The sequence below is a fragment of the Hypanus sabinus genome, chromosome 13 (genome assembly GCF_030144855.1).
Source record: "Hypanus sabinus isolate sHypSab1 chromosome 13, sHypSab1.hap1, whole genome shotgun sequence".
Taxonomy (NCBI): Eukaryota; Metazoa; Chordata; class Chondrichthyes; order Myliobatiformes; family Dasyatidae; genus Hypanus; species Hypanus sabinus.
Window position 1 is genome coordinate 54,284,973 of NC_082718.1, and position 20,649 is coordinate 54,305,621.

General features: G+C 41.6%; 1 protein-coding gene across 7 annotated transcripts in view; it reads left to right on the top strand.

Annotated features, from left to right (window-relative positions):
- Positions 1 to 20,649, top strand: part of pde3a (phosphodiesterase 3A, cGMP-inhibited) — a 506,801-nt gene that overhangs the window by 444,914 nt on the left and 41,238 nt on the right. For all 7 annotated transcript variants that reach the window (XM_059987641.1, XM_059987642.1, XM_059987638.1 and 4 more), the window contains 3 exons: positions 2,178 to 2,368; positions 7,877 to 8,014; positions 15,629 to 15,740. In XM_059987641.1, coding sequence (XP_059843624.1) covers positions 2,178 to 2,368; positions 7,877 to 8,014; positions 15,629 to 15,740 — 441 coding nt within the window. The remainder of the gene's footprint in view (positions 1 to 2,177; positions 2,369 to 7,876; positions 8,015 to 15,628; positions 15,741 to 20,649) is intronic.

Sequence of the window (20,649 nt, forward strand, 5' to 3'; positions counted from 1 at the left end):
CAGTCTCACTCACCGTTCCCCACACAGTCTCGCTCACTGTTCCCCACATAGTCTCTCTCGCTGTTCCCCACACAGTCTCTCTCGCTGTTCCCCACACAGTCTCACTCACTGTTCCCCACATAGTCTCTCTCTGTGTTCCCCACGCAGTCTCTATCACTGTTCCCCACATAGTCTCACTCTGATCCCCACAGTCTCATTCACTGTTCCCCACATAGTCTCGCTCGCTGTTCCCCACACAGTCTCACTCACTGTTCCCCACACAGTCTCACTCACCGTTCCCCACACAGTCTCGCTCACTGTTCCCCACATAGTCTCTCTCAGTGTTCCCCACACAGTCTCTCTCACTGTTCCCCACACAGTCTCACTCACTGTTCCCCACATAGTCTCTCTCAGTGTTCCCCACACAGTCTCTCTCGCTGTTCCCCACACAATCTTTCAGTGTTCCCCACACAGTCTTTGTTGCTGTTCTCCACGCAGTCTCACTCACTGTTCCCCATACAGTCTCACTCTGTTCCACACAGTCTCTCTCAGTGTTCCCCACACAGTCTCTCTCAGTTCCCCACACAGTCTCACTCACTGTTCCCAACACAGTCTCACTCACTGTTCCCCACACAGTCTCTCTCACTGTTCCCCACACAGTCTCACTCACTGTTCCCCACACAGTCTCACTCACCGTTCCCCACACAGTCTCGCTCACTGTTCCCCACATAGTCTCTCTCGCTGTTCCCCACACAGTCTCTCTCGCTGTTCCCCACACAGTCTCACTCACTGTTCCCCACATAGTCTCTCTCTGTGTTCCCCACGCAGTCTCTATCACTGTTCCCCACATAGTCTCACTCTGATCCCCACAGTCTCATTCACTGTTCCCCACATAGTCTCTCTCGCTGTTCCCCACACAGTCTCACTCACTGTTCCCCACACAGTCTCACTCACCGTTCCCCACACAGTCTCACTCACTGTTCCCCACATAGTCTCACTCACTGTTCCCCACATAGTCTCTCTCAGTGATCCCCACACAGTCTCACTCACTGTTTCCCACACAGTCTCGCTCACTGTTCCCCACATAGTCTCTCTCAGTGATCTCCACACAGTCTCACTCACTGTTCCCCAAACAGTCTCGCTCACTGTTCCCCACACAGTCTCTCTCGCTGTTCCCCACACAGTCTCTCTCGCTGTTCCCCACACAGTCTCACTCACTGTTCCCCACACAGTCTCTCTCACTGTTCCCCACACAGTCTCTCTCGCTGTTCCCCACACAGTCTCACTCACTGTTCCCCACACAGTCTCTCTCTGTGTTCCCCACACAGTCTCACTCACTGTTCCCCACACAGTCTCTCTCAGTGTTCCCCACACAGTCTCTCTCGCTGTTCCCCACACAGTCTCTCTCACTGTTCCCCACACAGTCTCACTCACTGTTCCCCACACAGTCTCTCTGTGTTCCCCACACAGTCTCTCTCAGTGATCCCCACACAGTCTCATTCACTGTTGCCCACACAGTCTCTCTTGCTGTTCCCCACACAGTCTCACTCACTGTTCCCCACACAGTCTCACTCACTGTTGCCCACACAGTCTCTCTCGCTGTTCCCCACACAGTCTCACTCAGTTCCCCACACAGTCTCACTCACTGTTCCCCACACAGTCTCTCTCACTGTTCCCCACACACTCTCTCGCTGTTCCCCACACAGTCTCACTCACTGTATCCCCTCAGAGTCTCGCTCACTGCTCCTCACAGTCTCAGTGTCCCTCCTCACACAGTGCCAGATTCAGACTCCCTACAATCCACACTTTTGTGAATTCAACCAGTCCTCAAGCGAACCATGTACTCTTTTCTACAACACTCCAAAGGGACCTGTTCACTGTGAGAGTCTTCCCAAATTGTAACACCTTGCACGTATCCGAATTGAACTGCTTTTGCCATTGTTGGCCCATTTCTGAGCTGATCAAGTTCTCTCTGTAATTCTAAAGAACCATCCTCATTGTGTAGGACACTATTTTAGTGTCATCTGCAAGCTTACTAACCTCAAAGATGAGACTCTGATGAGCAGACACTAAGGGAATCACAGTTGTGTTCCTATAGACAGGACATTTCATGATTTCCAGTCTGTGGACCAAGAGGCAGCAGGTCCTGCATTGAGTCACAATATAGTGATGGCTATTTAAACATTTGTATCTTGCAGATGACCCTGCTCAAGCAACCTCTGACTATGACAGCACCCATGAGACGAATAATAGTGATAGCAGTGACATCACGCAGAATGACGACGATCAGGAATCCTCTGCAAAAGGCTTAGAACAATCTCTCAAAGAATCTGACTGCAGACTCTACAGACCAGAGGACATCACGTTACAGCACTTGATTCCAGCCGAGGTATGCTTATGCAAATTATGTTTTGTCTGTCTAAAGCTGCAGAAGCTTTCGGCAGTGATGTTGTTATAGTCAAAGTCAAGTTTATTGTTGACGTACAAGTACTGTGAAAAAAGCGTACTTGCATTAGGATCACAGGCACACACCTTACACAGAAAAACAAATTATACATTATTTTTACAATAAAGAACACAATTGGAACAGAATTACAAAATCCATTGTTGTTTGAAGTTGTACTGTACTAAGGTACTGAGGTAGGGCAGTAGTATAGGAGCTAGTGGATTGTTTTTCAGAACCAGTGATCACCAGTCATGATACACAGTTCCCACCACTCTCGATAAGGAAGTGCTCCTCGTAACCACGTGGGTTTCCTCTGGTTGCTTTGGTTTTCTTTTCTACCTCTTACAGATACACTTTCAAAGACTGTCAACACATATTCCCAGTATTAATTTTTTAATTTGCACAGTTTGTTTTTTTATTCACATTGGTTGTCTGTCAGTCTTTGCTTATGTCTAGTTTTTTTGTAAATTCTATTGTATTTCTTTGCTTCTTTTGTAAATGTCTGAAGAAAATGAATCTCAACGTTAGTATAAAGGAACACTTTGACCTTGAAGAACTGAATGGTTGAAGAGAAGCTCTTCTTCAACCTGCCAGTGTGGTATTTTAGGCTACCTGGACCTGAATGGAACTTAAAGACCAAAAATCAATGTTTTAGCAAGAACTTCATCCCCTCTGCCACAGTATTTCTGAACAGTCCATGAATCTATGAACACTACCTCATTTATTCCTCACTTTTTCCCCTTTGCACTATTTATTTATTATAACTTACAGTGATTTTTATGTCATACGCAGTACTGCTGTAACAAAACAAGTTTCACAACAGTCAATGTTAATAAACCTGATTGTGATACTGATTCTCTTGGCGGACTGAGGCTGAGAAAAGGGCATGACCTGGAATGTGGGAATCTCCAGGAGGAGATTCCACGAGAAGCATCTGGCCCAGACGGGATACCCAGCCATGTACTAAAGACATTTGCTGATTAACTGACTGGTGTGTTCACTGAGATCTTTAACCTCTTGCTTCAGCAGTGTGTGGTACCCATCTGCCTCAAGTAGGCTTCTATTATGCCAGTGCCCAAGAAGAGCTTGGTGACCTACCTCAATGACTATCGCCCAGTAGCATTTACATCCACGGTGATGAGGTGTTTTGAGAGGCTGGTGATAAAACATATCAACTCCCGCCTTACAGGTGACTTAGATCTGCTCCAATTTGCCTACTGAAGCAACAGGTCCACAGTAGATGCCCTTTCATTGGCTCTTCACTCAACCCTGGAACATCTGGACAGCAAAGATGGATACACCAGGATGCTCTTTATCGATTACAGCACAGCATTCAAACCTAATCAATAAGCTCCAAGACCTTGGCTCAATACCTCTTTGTGCAATTGGATTCTCGATTTCCACACTTGCAGACCCCAGTAAACTTTGGGTTGGCAACAACATCTCCATCCTGATCTCTATAAGCACAGGTGCTATGTGCTTAGCCCCCTGCTCTACTTGCTTGACACTTGATGTGGAGTGGTGTGGCTAAGCACAGCTCTATTGCCATATTCAAGTTTGCAGATGATGCCACTGTTGAAAGCTGAATCAAGGATGATGATGTATCAGTCTATAGGAGGGAGATTAAAAATCTGGCTGAGTGGTGTCATAGCAACAACCTCTCACTCAATGTCAGCAAGACCAAGGAACTGATTATAGACTACAGAGAAGGAAACCAGAGGTCCATCAGCCAGCCCTCTTCGGAGGATCAGAGATGGGGAGGGTTAGCAAATCTAAATTCCTAGGTGTTCTTATTTCAGAGAACCTGTCCTGGGCAAGCACGTAGGGCCAATTACAAAGAAAGCAAGCAGCACCTCTACTTCCTCAGGAGTTTGTGAAGATATGGAATGACATCCAAAACTTTGATAATCTTCTGTAGAGGTGTAGAGGTCTATTGATTGGTTGCATCACAGCCTGGTACGGCAACACCAATGCCCTTGAACGGTAAATCCTACAAAAATTAGTAGATATGACCCAGTTCATCACAAGTAAAACCCTCCCCACCCTAGCTGGGTGGTCTTTCATTGATTCTCTTATAGTTATTATTCTAGAGATTTCTTGATTATGCCCACAAGAAAATGAATCTCAGGGTTGTATATGGTGACATATATATATATATATACTGTGATAATAAATTTATTTTGAACTTTGATTGGTATTTCCTTCATGAGGTAGCATTTTCTGTAGATACTGTAGGTAGTGGGAGGCAAGTGCCCATGAGCTATTAGGCAGAATCCAGCACTCATTGCAGATTCTTACATTCCTGCACCTTTGAATTGCTGTGCCAGCCATGATTAACCAGTCAAAATACCTGAGACATCAGAAACACAACTCAGGAAGTGGATCCAGCTTTAAAAGATAGCATGGACCTTTACAGCACACTTCGTGTGTCCAATTTGTGCCTCTCTATTTACAAGTTGATTGCAATGCAGAAGCATAAGATCATACAAAAGTTAGAGAAGGAGTAGGTCACTCAGCCCGTCAAGTCTGCCTGCCTTTCCAATATGATCACGGCTGGTCTTACCGACGCCTTGGTTCCTCCTTTGTTCCAGTTCCCCAGAGCCCTTAATTCAAAAACTTATCTACTTCCTCCTTAAATGTCCTCAACACACACAAATTATGCAAAAATGAGTACACTTCATTTGATGTATAAATAAATTCAATCATTGACCTTAATAAATCACCTCTACTGGAAGGGGTTTTACATTTACAAGTCAGTAGAGAGCCAGGGTCTGAATGGAAATTATAACTCAGTTCAAAATCTCCTTCCATTCTAAGAAGGGACTTCCTTCAGCAATGGTTTTGAACAAAGCATAAAAGAATTTTCAGTTTGGAGCTGCCTCATCATTGGGGAAGAAGGCATAAAAGTGATCTTTTTTTAATGACAAACTTAATACACTGGAGCAACACACACAAAATGCTGGAGGAACTCAAAGGGTCAGGCAGCATCTATGGAAACGAATAAACAGTCAATGTTTTGGGCCAAGTTCCTTCATCAGGACTGGAAAGGAAGAGAAGGAAGCCAGAAGAGGAAGGTTGGAGGAGGGGAAGAAGCACGAGCTAGAAGTGAAGATAGGTGGGTGAAGGAGGTGAGATAAAGTAAGAAGCTGGGAGGTGATAGGTAGAAAAGGCAAAGCGCTAGAGAAGAATGATTCCGATAGAGGGGTGGACCATGGAAGAGGAGGAATACTGAGGGAGGTGATAGGCAACTGAAGAAAAGAGGTAAGAGGACAGACTGAGGAATTGAAGAAGAAGGAAGGTGGAGGGGATAAAAATTACCGGAAGTTGGAGAAACCGATGTTGATGCCATCAGGTCAGAGGCTACAAAGACAGAATGTAAAGTGATGTTCCTCCCACCTGTAAGTGGCCTCATATTGGCAATACGGGAAGCCATGGGCTCTTGTATTCATCATGGGCACTAGTCTCCCCATCATCCAGGACATGCCTTCTTCATATTGTTACTATCAAAGAGGTGGTACAGGAGTTTGAAGATACACATTCCGCACAGGAACAGCTTATTCCCGTCTGCCATCAGATATATGAATGGAGAATAAACCCATGAACATTATCTTACTATTTCTATATTTTTGCACTACTTATTTAATTTATTTTTATACTCTTATTATTGTAATTGATGGTTTTTTATTATGTATTGTAATATTCTGCTGCCACAAAACAACAAATATAATGACATAAGCCAGTGATATTAATTCTGATTCTCTTCACCTGCCTATCACCTCTCTGTGGTGACCCTCATCCTTCCCTTTTCTCCTTTCAGATTCATTCTTCACCAGCCCCTTACCTTTTCAACCTGTTATCTCCCAGCTTTTTAACTTCATCACCCATCCCCCTCCCTGGCTTCACCTATCACCTAGCTTGTCCTCCTTCCCCTCCACCCATCTTATTTTGGCACCTCTCCCCTTCCTTTCCAGTTCTGATGAAAGGTCTTGGCCTGAAACTCATTTCAAAATGGAAATTAATTTCCATAGATACTGCCTGACCAGCTGAGTTCCTCCAGCATTTGTGTGTGTTGCTCTCGATTTCCAGCATCTGCAGAATGTGCTCTGTGTTAATACACTGGAGATGAGGCATGGTATCAGCCAGTTTCCGTGCGCCCTCAAGTGGCCGCTGTTTGCCATTGCATGTTGACGACGTGTCAAGGTATTTTTCAAAAATTCGAAGTATATTTATCATCTAGTACGTATGCAGTATACAACCCTAAGATTCATCATTCCACAGGCAGCCACAAAGCAAAGAAAACCCTTGACCCTACTCAAAGAAAACATCAAGCACCCAATGTACAAAAAAATAATAAATCACGTAAATGGCAAAAAAAAGTGAGCAAATAACACACAGAATATTAAACATCAAACCACAGAGTCCTTGCAACAGTCTGGGAATGTTCACTTTAGTTCCATTCAGTTTAATTTAGCACTGTTTCATTCATTGACTGCAGGCTGCAGAGCCAGTCTGTGTGGAAGTGACCCAACAAAATCACGCCAAATAGCAGTATTAAAGGTGTAACCAGAAATCATAAAACAGGAACAGAAGAATCCTCTAAAAACAAGTCCAATGCACAAATCCCGCAGATCAAATGTTGCCCAAAACCTTCCTCCAACAGCAACAAGGGAGAGGGAAATCGATCAAATACAGGCAAATGGTGCTGAATACCGGCTTGTCTTTTGCTCTCACCCTCGTTGTTTTCAATTTTGCTTGACACTTTAATCAGCGAGATTGGTAAGTACTGGAGCTGATCATGGGTTCACACTCTACCAATAAGCCGCATACTTCATTCCCGGTCTCGTTCTCAACCATGCCAGATTCCCTCAGAGACAGCAGAAGAGCCAGATCACTCAGTTGGCCCAAAGACACATTATAAAATGTAATAAAAGTGCAAATTACAGGCTCCAATTTTGCAGAGATTAGTAGAAGTATATTTAAAAGAAGAAGAAGAAGTAGTATCAGAATCAGGTTTAATATCACTAGCTTATGCTGTGAAACTTGTTAACTTTATGGCAGCAGTACAATGAATTACATGGTATAGAGAAAAAACAATTACAGTTAAAATAATGGTGCAAATAAAACAGAAATAATAAAAGTAGTGAGATAATGTTCATGGGTTCAATGTCCATTTGGCAGAGGTGAAGAAGCTGTTCCTGAATCACTAAATGTGTGCCTTCAGAACTACCAGAATTGACTAAATTCACCAGTTGAAAAACCCATGAAATTGTATGCAATGCATTTTTTACACTTTGCTTCATGTTACTTTCAGTCTTCAGCTGGTGATAAAACCACAACCAGCATTGCACAGATGCTCTCTGCTTCCTGATGGAGGTATTGGGTTTGATTTATCCTAAGCTTCTGAATAAAGTTGTACATGTTTCCAGCTAAGCCTTTCCTTTAATTTTCCAGGAGAAAGCAATCCTTGCTCCAGAACCTCTTCTAATGGAAGATCTGGAGCTGATATTTACACAACTCAACAACTGGAATTTTCCCATCTTTGACCTCATGGAGATGACAGGCTCAAAATGTGGCCGGATACTTAGCCAGGTGAGAAAGTCCTATCTTCATGCTGGTGCATTGTATTGTGTAAACACACATGATATGTTCTTGCTGCACTGGTTTCTCAACTACATCTGTGACAGGTAGCAGAAGGTATCCTTCTGTACAATTGGTTCCCTTCCCTTCGACCAAAGCTTAATGAATTAGTGCCAATAAAGAGAGCACAGAGGAGATTTACAAGGATGTTGGCTGAAATGAAGGTCTGTATTGTAAAGAGGGATTATGTAGGCTGGCCTTAACCTCACTGCAATATAGGAGGCTGTAAGATGACCATATAAAGATAGACAAAATTATGAGTGCCATAGAAAGGATAGTTAGTTTTTTCCACAGTAGAGAAAAGAAATTCATGGTATAGGTTTAAGGAGACAGGGGAGTAATTTAGGAAAAATCTGAGAGAGAGGTGATTATCTTGACTGAGCTGCCAGAGATGTGGTAGGAACAGATACAATTTGAGCAGGTCATGGAGAGGATAGTTCTGGGCCAAATGTCCATAAATAGGATTAACATGAACAAGTGCCAGGCTTGGCAAGAGTGTGATTGGCTGACGGCCCCATTTCTCTACTGTAGGCATCTGTGATTCTATGAATTTGTCATATCCCATTAGTTTGCCTTCCACAGAAATGTTGCTAACTTACAGGATTGGTGTCAGAGCAGTCGTTTATTGGCGTAGTCAACCAACGTACTTTGAGACCAACCAAGGAAGATGGGGAAATTTACATAAAACCTGAAACCTATGATCCTTGAAATGTTGGCTCGATATTAGATGCAAAAGGGAAGGGAATTCTGTTCAGAGGTGTAGGTGACCCTGATTCTGAAATGGCCTGGGGCAAAGCAGGGGTGAACCTGAAAAGTTAACCTTGCCAGTGATATCCTCATCCTGCAGATGAATGAATTATAATTAAAAGAAACATAGTTCAAGGGGTGAGGTCCCAAGCTGGCTTCAGTTCAGGTTTATCATTTTTTTATGGATTTGTTTTCCTATTTTTATTTCTCATATTTTTCTTACATCATGGAAGAAGGCAATTTGACCCATCATTCTCCCATTTATTTCCCTGTGACCAGTTCTCCCTCACAGTCCCATCAATGTCACCCCCTCCCTTCCTCAGACTCCTGGCATCTGCCTATACGCAAAGGAATTTACAGTAGTCAATTAATCAACCAGCACGTCTTTGGGATGTTTGAAAAAACTGGAAGACCAGAGAAAACTCAGTCACATCCGTGTGGAAATAGTCACTTATATATATGAGAGAGAGAGAGAGGGGGGGGGGGGAGAGAGAGAGAGAGAGAGGGGGGGGGAGAGAGAGAGAGAGAGAACACATGCACGTCACGTACTAGGGTGCCTTTTGCACAGTACTGTAGTAATTTTAAGTATTGTATTGTACTGCTGCCACAAAAAAAAATCCTGACATATGTGGATAATGATAAACCTGATTCTGATTTGGGTCTGTATTGTGCACTGAGAATGGGAAGGGGACAAGAAGAAGGGAATCATGGTTGGGGAAAGGAGTGGGAAGCATGAGAGAATCAGTCTGTAAAGATTAATAAAGCAATTGCTTGGAATCAAATGATATTGCCTGATGTCTCAAGGCTGTACCTGTGCCAACCCCTACCCCAGCATTCCTTCTCTGCCACCTGTCCTACACTTCTCCAGCAACATTCACCCCCACCATTCCCACTAACTATTTTACAAATTAATTGTTGCCACTGATTGTGTTATTAATTGTGTTATCTCTGTTTGTGTAAGTAATGCTCACGACTGTTTCATTCCTTGTCTTTTCTTTGTTCTCTCAGCTACTTTTTCTTTGTCCATTCCTCATTCATATAACATTTAATAAAATAGTTTAGAAATAAATTTCATGCCTTGTTTCTGATCCAAAGGGATCAGGACTCAGTGTTTTAACTAGAAGCAGTAAAAGACTGCAGATGTTCAAATCTGGATCAATCCAGCTGAAGAGTCTCAACCCAAAATGTTGTCTGTCCATTTCCCTCCAAAAATCCTTCCAGACTGAGCTCTTCCAGAATCCTCCATGTTGCTTGGGTATTTAACTAACACGATAATGAAGTATCAATTCCTTTGTTAGACTTCTTGATTACCTAAAACAGTGTCTCCTGTTCACGAAAGGAAAGATTTTCATGTTTGGCTCGGATTTTATTCCAGGCATCCAATTCAGCAATTGAAACTAGTGAGGTGGAACAAGGGAAATTGACAGGAATTGCTCAGAGGGTTTGATGCTCTACTTGCAGTCTAAGCTTTTTAATTTCAAAGTGAGGCTAATGGCAGCACCGTATTTATTTAAGATGTTCAAATTTCTTTGCTCCCTTTATTATCAAGCCCTTTTTATCTGCAGTATCTTAGATTTGCTGACTATTTGTTACTAAGCAAACATGACATATGTTCCCAAGGTTACTTCACTATGATTTTGTTATATGTGAGTCATTGACTAGAAAAGAATGGAGAGAAGATATCAAATTATTGCTAATTCTATACAGATGTAAAAGCTTTCCTCTCCTGCTTGTGCAGAGACAATTTTATATAGTAGTACTTTATGAAAGTGCCTTACACTTTTACACAATGCTGTATTTGTCAACATGGAGCAGGAAGCGAGTTTGTAAATCGGCCAGGAGTAAAGAATTTTGGGAATTGGCAAAGGCAGAGCTCCACAGGAGGGGCGTGGGACAGGTGGCAGAAAAGGAGTGCCGGGGTGGAGGGTGGCTCAGGTGCAGACACACCCAGCTGTGAGACACCAGGCAAGGTCATTTGATTCCAAACAATTGGCTTATTGATCATTACAGAATGTCTCTCTTGTGCTTTGTGCCCCTTCCCCTGTCCATTCCCCTTTTCCCAACCAGGATTCTCCTCTCCCTGCCCCCTTCCCACTCTTACCCACAACAGAGACCCATATCAGAGTCAGGCTTATTATCACTCACATACTGTACATCATGAACTTTGTTTTTCTTTGTAGCAGCAGTACAGTGCAAGACATATAATTACTGTGCAAAAGGCTAAGGCACTCTAGCTATATATATGCGCCTGAGACTTTTGCAGAGTACTGTATATATATTGCTTTTAGCCAGGAATGAGTCTTTTTTTTTGCTCATTCTTTTGTAATGTCTGGGTTCAGGATCTGCAAAGGAATTTGGGGGGGGGGGGAAGATTCAGTTATCATGGCCCATTTAGGTATCACTGACTTAGGAAGAACAAGGAAAGAGGTTCTGCTGAAGGAATTTGAGTAGCCAGTGACTAAATTAAAATGCAAGAAGGTAATAATCTCTGAGTCATATACAAATTGGCATAGGGTTAATAATATCAGGCAGCTAAATGTGTGGCTGAAAGATTTGTGTGGGAAAGGTGGGTTTGAATTTGTGGGCCATTGATACCATTATTGGGGAAGGTGGGTTCTCTTCCAATGCGACAGGCTCTGCTTGAGCCATGCCTTGACCGGGGACCTGGTGAGTCACATAACTAGGGTAGATAAACAAAGGAGGGGTGGCATTGGTGGACATGCATAACAGGGAGGGGATAGAGTGGAGTGCCTCAGGGAGGACCTCCGACCAGCGAGAGACCGGCAATCTCTTTGACCTAAGGGCTAAGAGTGTGGCCTTCCACACCGTGGCATTCTCCCTCTCCTCCTGTCCATTCCCCCGGGGATTATAGCTTGTGGTCCTACTAGGAGCAATACCCCCCCCCCCCCACGCCCCCGCCGTCAGCCGGTCCGCAAAAATATTGTCAATACTGTATTAAACCGGTCGGCGGGGCAAAAGAGTTTGGTGATCCCTGCTCTGAGGTAAGGACTTTAAATGAAATAGCAGGGGGCTGGGTTCAACAGCATGGAAAAGTATTGATACAGTAAAAGAGAAGAAGAGTGCAGGAGAAGTCACTGAAATCTTCAGAATAAAGAATAAGTACTGCACGTTTCTTCCCACGACCATGTGGGTCTCCTCCAGGTGCTCCAGTTTCCTCCCACATTTCAAAGACGTACGGGTTAGTAGGTGAAATAGTCACTTGGGTGCAATTGGGTGGTATGGGCTGGAAAGACCTGTGACTATGATGTAACTCTGAATTAAATTTATTTTCTAAACAAGGAGATTCAAAAACCAGAGGTGCAAAGGTACCTGGAAATCCTCATGCAAGATTCCCTAAAGGTTAACTTGCAAGCTGAGTTGGTGCGAAGGAAGGCAAATGCAGTGTTAGCATTCATTTCAAGAGAACTAAAATATAAAAGCAAGGATGTATGTGTGAGGCTTTATCAGGTGTTATTCAGACCACGCTTGGAGTATTGTGAGCAGTTTTGAGCCCCTTATCTAGGAAAAGATGTGCTAGCATTGGAGAGGGTCCAGAAGAGGTTCCCAAGAATAATTCCAAGGATGAAAGGGTTAACATGTGATGCATTTGATTGCTCTGGACCTGTACTCTCTGGAGTTTAGAAGAATGAGGGGTATCTCATTGAAGCCTTACGAATATTGAAAGGTCTCGATAGAGTGAATGTGGAGAGGGTGTTTCCTATAGTAGGGAGCCTAGGACCAGAGGGCACAACATCAGAATAGAGGAGGAATTTTTTGGCCAGATGGTGGTGAATCTGTGGAATTCATTGCCACAGCTAACTGCGAAGACCAAGTCATTGAGTATTTATAAAAAGCGGGTTGATAGGTTCTTGATTAGTCAGGGTGTCAATGGTTACAAGGAGAAGGCAGGAGAATGGGGTTGAGAGGGACAATAAATCAGCCATGATGGAATGGAAGAGCAGACACGATGGGATGAATGGCCTAGTTCTGCTCCTATGTGTTATGAATTGGCAGGTATGATATTATGGACATCAGTGAGTCAGGAAGATGAATGCAACATTAGAATTCATTTCCAGAGTACTAGAGTATAAAAACAAGGATATAATGCTAAAACTTTAAAAGGCATTAGTCAGACTGCACTTGGAGTATTGTGAGTATCTTTGGACTCCTCATCTAACAAAGAATGTGCTGGCATTGCAGATGGTCCAGAGGAGGTTCATGAGAATAATCTCGGGAATAAGGAGTATCTGATGCACTGGGCCTGTATTCACTGGAGTTTAGAAGAATGAGGGGGGAAATCTCATTGAAACCTTCCAAATATTGAAAGGCCTAGAGGGGACACCCTCACAATAGAAGGATATCTCTTTAGAAAGGAGATGAAGAGGGATTTCTTTAGCCTGTGAGCCTGTGGAATTCATTGTCAATGATGGCTATGGAGACTAAGCTTGGGTATATTGAAAGCAGTGGTTGATTAGGAAGAGTATCAAAGGTTATGGGCAGACAGGAGGATGGGGTTGAGAAGTTAATTCACCAGCCACGATCAAATAGTGAATCAGACTTGATGGGTTGAATGGCCTAATTCAGTTTTTATGTCTTATAGTCTTATGGTGTACATTTTTCTTATTGATAGAGAAAGCAGACAACATTCAAAAGTTTAATATTAACTGGTTGTGTAATTTGAATTAATTTGGATTAGTACTTTTATTAACAGGAAACAGTTTGAAAATTCTTCTTTCAACTATTATGTTCGTCAATTAGGTGAAACATGGAAAGTTGCTTGTGTTGACAGTTTGTGCTGGAGAATGTGGTTCTGTATACAGATGCTGAGAGAGTGATGTTCTTGCTCCATTTCTCATTAGTAACATTATGGGAAACACTAATTAATTATCTCACTAACCACGTGTTTGAAACAATATATTGAATATTCATCGCAATTTTTTGGCGATGGTTTAACATGAACACTTCCCAGATGGTTCCTGTTATTTACTTTTCTATTAATGTGAGGATTGTTAGGTACACAATGTATTGATTACACCCAATCACAAACAAGAGAAAATCTGCGGCTGCTGGAAATCCAAGCTACACAAAATGCTGGAGGAACTCAACAGGCCAAGCAGCATTTTGTGTGTGTTGCTAGATATTGATTACTTCATATAATTGTGACAGAGAAGTTTACTTCAAGGATCAGCATTCTTCCAGATGGCAGTGGTAACCATTTAGCCAGCCACAAGGGTTTTACCATGACACCCAGGAATGTGAAATAATTCACAGCAGTCCATCCTGGTTGGGGAATTTAAGCAGAGACTTACCGTCTGTAGTTGCCTGGCAATACATTTGCCGGTCTACAACAACTCAAGAGTCTGACGTTATCACCACATATAGTGGTTAAAGCAAAATTATTACAGTTCAAAGCATTGGAGTTCAGAGTTCAAGTCCCGGCATCCACTATAATTTGTACATCCTCCCCGTGGAATGTGTGGATTTCCTTTGGGTGCTCCAGTTTCCTCCCACAGTCCAAAGACATACTCGTTAGTAAGTTAATTAGTCATTGTAAGTTGTTCTGTGATTAAGCAAGAGTTAAATCAGGGTTTGTTGGCAGTCTGGGTCTGTTCTGTGCAATATCTCTAAATAAATAAATTACATTAGTGAAAGAAATGCAGGGCTAGAGTAGGGGAATTGACAGAATCTAACTCTGACTACTCATCTTTTTTTATCCAGTCCTGATGAAGAATCTCGGACCAAAATGTCGACTGTACTCTTTTTCCATAGGTGCTGCCTGGCCTGATGAGTTCCTCCAGCATTTTATGTGTGTTGCTTAAATTAAATTATCACATTGTGCTACACTGATAATATTCAATGGTATCACAGTTAAATTGATATTGGTAACATACATGCAACTGTTTTGATCAACGAAAACAACCCTGTATTTATGTCAAGACATAATTTGTCTAGGTTCTAGAATAGTGAACACATTCATAGAGATGTGTGCATCATACACAAACTTACCACTGTCGAAATGCACATCAATGAGTGCATTCATGTGCATATGCACGTTATATATTGTATACATCTGTGTATTTATCAAATGATATGACCAGGATATGCATGGTTTGAGCTGTTATTGAGAGATTTAAAAGGATTCAGTCAGTTTATTTTTAATCTTGTTTCCATACTTAGTGCACAAAGTTATGTGTTCTGAATGCTTCCTTTTTGCTGTCACAATTACATAATTCTGTAACCAGAAGGGGTCTGCCCAATACTGGTAATCATGAAAAAGCAGTTTCTGTAACTACCAAACAATGCAGAGTTAAAACAACATGGCTTCATGCCACTGTACATTATATAGATATTCTTCATGTCTACAGAGCTCTTAAAGAAATTTCATTGGACTGTAACTATATTGGGCTTGAATTCTGCTGCATCATGTCCTGGTGTAATATAATAAAAAGTGGAAGATTTGACAATCCGAATAGAAATACAGTACTCAACTGCCAATTTCAGTAATACTCAATAAAATTGCTTAAAGATTTGATGTCATATCTGAAGTGAAACCGTAAGTACATTTTAATTTGAGGTCAATGACTTACATTTGTTCCTGTGAGTCTTAACACCCAAGTCTGGAATTTGAGTAGAGGGAAGACAAGAACCCTGAGCTGGGGTTACCTGATTGACATTGCCAGGGATAACCACAAAGCGAAAGCCAACCACTATACCTGAGTTTTGCTGAACTTCACTGAGCATGTGAGTGTTTTTTTTCTCTTCCACAGAATGTTTATTTTTTTTCCATGTACTAATTATTCAACTTCTTTCTTTGTACAGGTAGCATTCAGACTGTTTGAAGACACTGGGCTTTTTCAAATATTTAAAATCCCATTAAAAGAGTTCATGAACTACTTTCATGCATTAGAAAACGGGTACAGAGATATACCCTGTAAGTATTCCTGTATTTTACCTCTTTTGGAAAAACATCATACTGTTTCATCCGTCATTCACAGAAAATGTTTGCTGATAACTGGAAATGTATATTCTGTGAATGAGGAATAAAATGCTAACAATCTGCTCCCAAACTTCAGCTGGTGAATTGTATTCAAGCAAGGTATGGTGCAGGGAATAAGCTCTTAGTCTATCTGCCCTTCCCTGAGCAGCAGGTCTCATTCAAAATGCTGGGCCAGGTAACCTTCCCTTTGCACTTTAATGTGACATTATGTATTTTAACCATTCTTGCTTCATAGCCCTTTATTTGACCTTAATGAAGGAGTTATGCAACCTTAGAAAGCTAGCGACCTTCACATGTCATCCGACAACATTTACTGACAGAATGCAGTGAAAGGTCATAGAGATAGTGTGCTCTGTACAGTTCCAGTTACCACACCACAGTGAGGATGATTGTAAAACAGAGGCTGAAGTGAGGTGGCAAATGGATTTCAATACAGAGGGTGGTGAGTACCAGAAGAAATGGTTGAGGCAGGTACAATAATGTCATTTGGGAAGCACTTGGATAGATGCATTGAGGGGCAGACTTAGAGCGAAGTGAGCAGAATGCAGGAATTTGGTACTAGCTGAGTGGGCACCATGGTCAGCATGGACTTGATTGTCTGAATGGCCTGTATCCATGCTGTATTATTTGGTGACTCTATGGTTCTAAGATAATTCAAAGAATTTTTGTTTATGCGTTTAGTTACATTTGTGAGTATGAGATCGTTTTAGTTTGTAAGCAGAAGAATAAGGAGAGGTTTCATCACACTGTGTAGACCCGTGTTGAGCAACCCCCACTTTGTACCTCCAATAACGTTCAAAGTTACTCAGATGTTCAACCATTCATTCTTCAGCATAATTATGCTAAACTTTCCAATAGATATCACTGCCAGTGTTCCTTATTCCTTAGAAGAATTATTAGTCACATAGCATAAGAGTTTGAGTGAAAAGATAGGAATAATCAATTATTTCTTTCTTTCACTAAAGCATAATGCAAAGTCTGGGATCTGAGACCAAGAGGGTGATTCCCTCATTGTTTTTAAAACTACCTGGATGAATACTAGATGTTCTGTGACTTGTACGACCTACGATAGCTGGGAAGTGGTATTAATCTGGAAAATTCCTTACTGATCAGCACAGAGACTTAAAGCTGAACAGTTTCATTCCATCCTGTAATTTTCCATCATTATAATACAGTAGACAAGCTGCCAATTTGAACCATAGCTAGCACACACAAAGCACTGAAAATCTCTAAACTTCCAGAACCTGGTTACAAGAGATTTAATGCAGAGCAAGCCATATTTGTCAAGCCAGGTTTGTCCATATTTCTGACTGTGATTCTCTAGGTTTTGTAGTGTGAAGTGAAAACCTTGAAAAAGTGACATTATTATGCAGCACATTTTAGGTATAATGTATGGCAACAGATGTGTGTGTGTGTGTCTGTCTATCTGTCTGTCTGTGTATGGATGTGAACATGGGTGCCTTTACGTTTCTAAGTGTGTAAATATGTGTGTTTGTATTTATGTTGAGTGAGTGGTCTATGGATGAGAGTGTGCATGTGTGAGTTTGTGTGTACGTGTGTGTGCCTGGGTATGAGTGGCCCACATAACTGGCAACATTCTCGTACCCTCATCTTTTTTGGATCTTCTTGGAATATAGGAAGTTTTGAAATGTTTCAAACAATGGGCCCATTGTCTATGCAGCCACTTGCTTGAGTGCCGGCAGTTGGATCTGCCCGTCTTCAACCTTGTGAGTTTCTCTTGAACGTCATTCCTTGTAAATGGGATTTTTACAAGTTGCTCCCTGGCATTTGAAATTAGGCCATTTGTTAGGGATATTTTCAGTGTGAAGACATGTTGAAAACAGATGCAAAAGTTGATTTAAGATGTATGCTATTGCTTTGTTTCATTTATAAATTACCAGCCTCATCCTCTGGAGGTCTAGAACCTAACCTAACCACCTTCATCCCATTCATATATCCACAGAAACTTTGTTTTGATACTATGCACAAGTTTTCTCTCAAAATAAGTTTTCTCCCTTCTTGATAAACTTTTAAGCCTTTCACCGCTGGATTCTAAAAGCCTCCCAGTGCTTTGGGCTGCTACCAGCCCTTGTTATTTTGTCTACTTTTCAATTTACTATTATCCTTGACCTCTTGTTAACTACTTTCAAATAGAACCCTGCTTTCTAATTAGAATGGTTTCCTGCTGAGTGTTTCGGCCAGTTGTTTAACTATCTGCCACCCTTCATCTACTGACTTCATTCGGAGCTTATTTTCCCAGTCCTCCTTAGACAACTCCACTTTCAAACCATTGTTAAGTACTCCTATTTAAGTTGAAGATACTGGATTTGATCCTGTTTTGTTCACCCACAAAGGGCATCTAAAATTCTACATCCCAGGGGATCTTTAACCACAAGATATTAATGCTTCTACACTCACTTGTTTCACTCTGGATCATACTGGTCTAAGCAGCAATCCACAATGCATTCCATAAATTCTTCTTTGCAGTACCTTTGCCAATTCTAATCATCCAATCCATGGTAAATTAAAATCCTGCATGACAATCTCAGTTCTCTTCAGACACGCCATGCATATTTCCTGATTTATGTTCCATCCCATCAAAAATTCAGAAGTCTATAGGCTACACCCACCCATGTTTTCTTTCTCCAGTTATTCATGATTTTATCTCATGCTGATTCTTAATCATTATCCACTGCCTCTATAAAACAACTCAACCCTACTCTGACATTGTCCTTGATTAACAACACTACTCCACCTCCATTACCTTCTCGACTGTTCATCTGGAGTTTCGTGCAATATGAAGTACTCAACCCTGTTAGGGGTTGAGCGTGGTAGGTTAGGAGAATGTTCTTTGTAACACTTTGTAATAAAATCAATTATGTTCATGAACTTTGCAAATGTTGGAAGTTTTCTAATGGAGATTTCAGCTAGTCAACTGGTTCCATTTTTATTTGCTTTGTCATTAATGATACATTTCTAAATTTGTTTTTGGATTCATAACTATTTCTTGAGGGTTGAAAGCAATTCTTAGTATTTTGGAATTCAATGCAAATTGAACTGAAAAAGCATTGGCAGGTGTAATAATGGTTTAAAAGGCTCCCTTAACTTGGAGTTGGTTTTAGTGGTTGAAGTATGATGGCTGAAAACAAAGAACTTCTAACTCTTGTTCTCTTCTGGCTCCTCAAAATGACCTGGGGCACTTTATAGAAAGTGGATTTTCATTGCTGAGTCACTGTGATTCTGTGGAAAAATGAGGCAAGTTGTTTTCATAGAACAGGGTCACATTTACGCCCACCAAATAAATTCTTATTTTTGATGGTAATTGTTACAATACTTATCTAGGCTATGTTTCCGAACATCTCTTTGAATAAAGATATAGAATGTTTTAGCTTGACCTAAACAAACAGTTGTGACTTTGATGTTAATATCTCATCTGGACAATGTCATATCCAACAATGGAATACCTCTTAGTTCTAGGTTTTATGCACAGTGGACTTTTAAGTTTTTTCTGTCTGTCATTCAGAGGAAGGAGAATTACTACTGTACAAACAGCATTTGCAATTGAATCCACATGTCTAATTCGATGCATTACATTTTGGCTCAGATGTCATCTTCCCTCTTGATGAGAAAGCTATGGATTTCAATTTCACTTAAAACATGACTGTTCAACTTTAGGCCATACTTCAATGGTACTGCAGGCATCCATTCAAGGTGGTGCTAGTGAACAACACTACCTCAGGTGCCGTCTTCCAGACAGTCCACACATTTGTTTCTTCCACATCTTTTATATCTTCTGTTTCTTCTTAACGTGGTTCGGGTGCTGTTGGAGCTTGTGATCTACAGTTTGACAGTGTATTTTCAGGTGGATTGTGTGACCTGGCAATTTGTTGTCTCCAAGATGGTGCCAAGGAGCAAGCATTCTGGACCAAGATACTTACTGCCCATGGCACGTGCCCATGAGCAACTCCATTTCTTGCCAATCGCACTAATTAAAGCATCAAGGAAGATTGAAATGTCGAGGCAAGTGTGGAAGGCAAGTGAGTGTTCAGGGCTGTCTACCAGCTTCTCACTTGCTGCTGCTGGAGAAAGGTGTCTGTGTGTGCCAGTCTCTGTCTCCCTCTCATTCACTGCTTCCAAAGGTTTCTCTCTCCCTCGATGCTGTCAAAGGATGGTACTGAAATTTTGGTTCTGCAGTTTATGGATTGGACTGTAGTTGGATTCGTCTCTTTTGATCTTGAGTTTTATGTCCTGTGTTTTCTCTTGTTCTTTCTTCTTGCCGTTAGTGCGATTTCTTTGTTTGCACATCAGGAGAGAGTGAAGTACTTGTTGCCAGTTGCGCCATTTGTTTTTTTTTGTGTGGGGGGAAGGAAGCTGATGTTTCTCTTTGAACGACTGCCACAGTTTTCTTTGTTTCATGGCTGTCAAGAGAAGACGGATCTCAGAGTTGTATATTGTATACTTTGAACTTTGAGATTGCCATGGTGTCAGGTGTGGATATTAACTGAGCATCACACTGAGCTCCTGTTTACCTTTTCAGGTGTTTGCTTCAAGTGGTTCAGGATTATTGGTCACTCCCTTTATCAATCAACTGCTAGTTTACCTCTTTACTATGAACACAACAGTAACCATTGGTGCAATCTTTCATTTGGGGTACATAATTATTAAAGATACAATGCACACAACGAAGGTGATATATTGTGCAAATTCTGTTGACTTTCTCAGCCTCTACTTGCCTAATCTTTTCTGCAAGCACCCTCTTGCACCAATGGTTAATGCCCTTTGGTGAAGTCACTCTTCATGTTGAAGAACAACATATTATGTTCCATCTGGATAGCCTTCAACT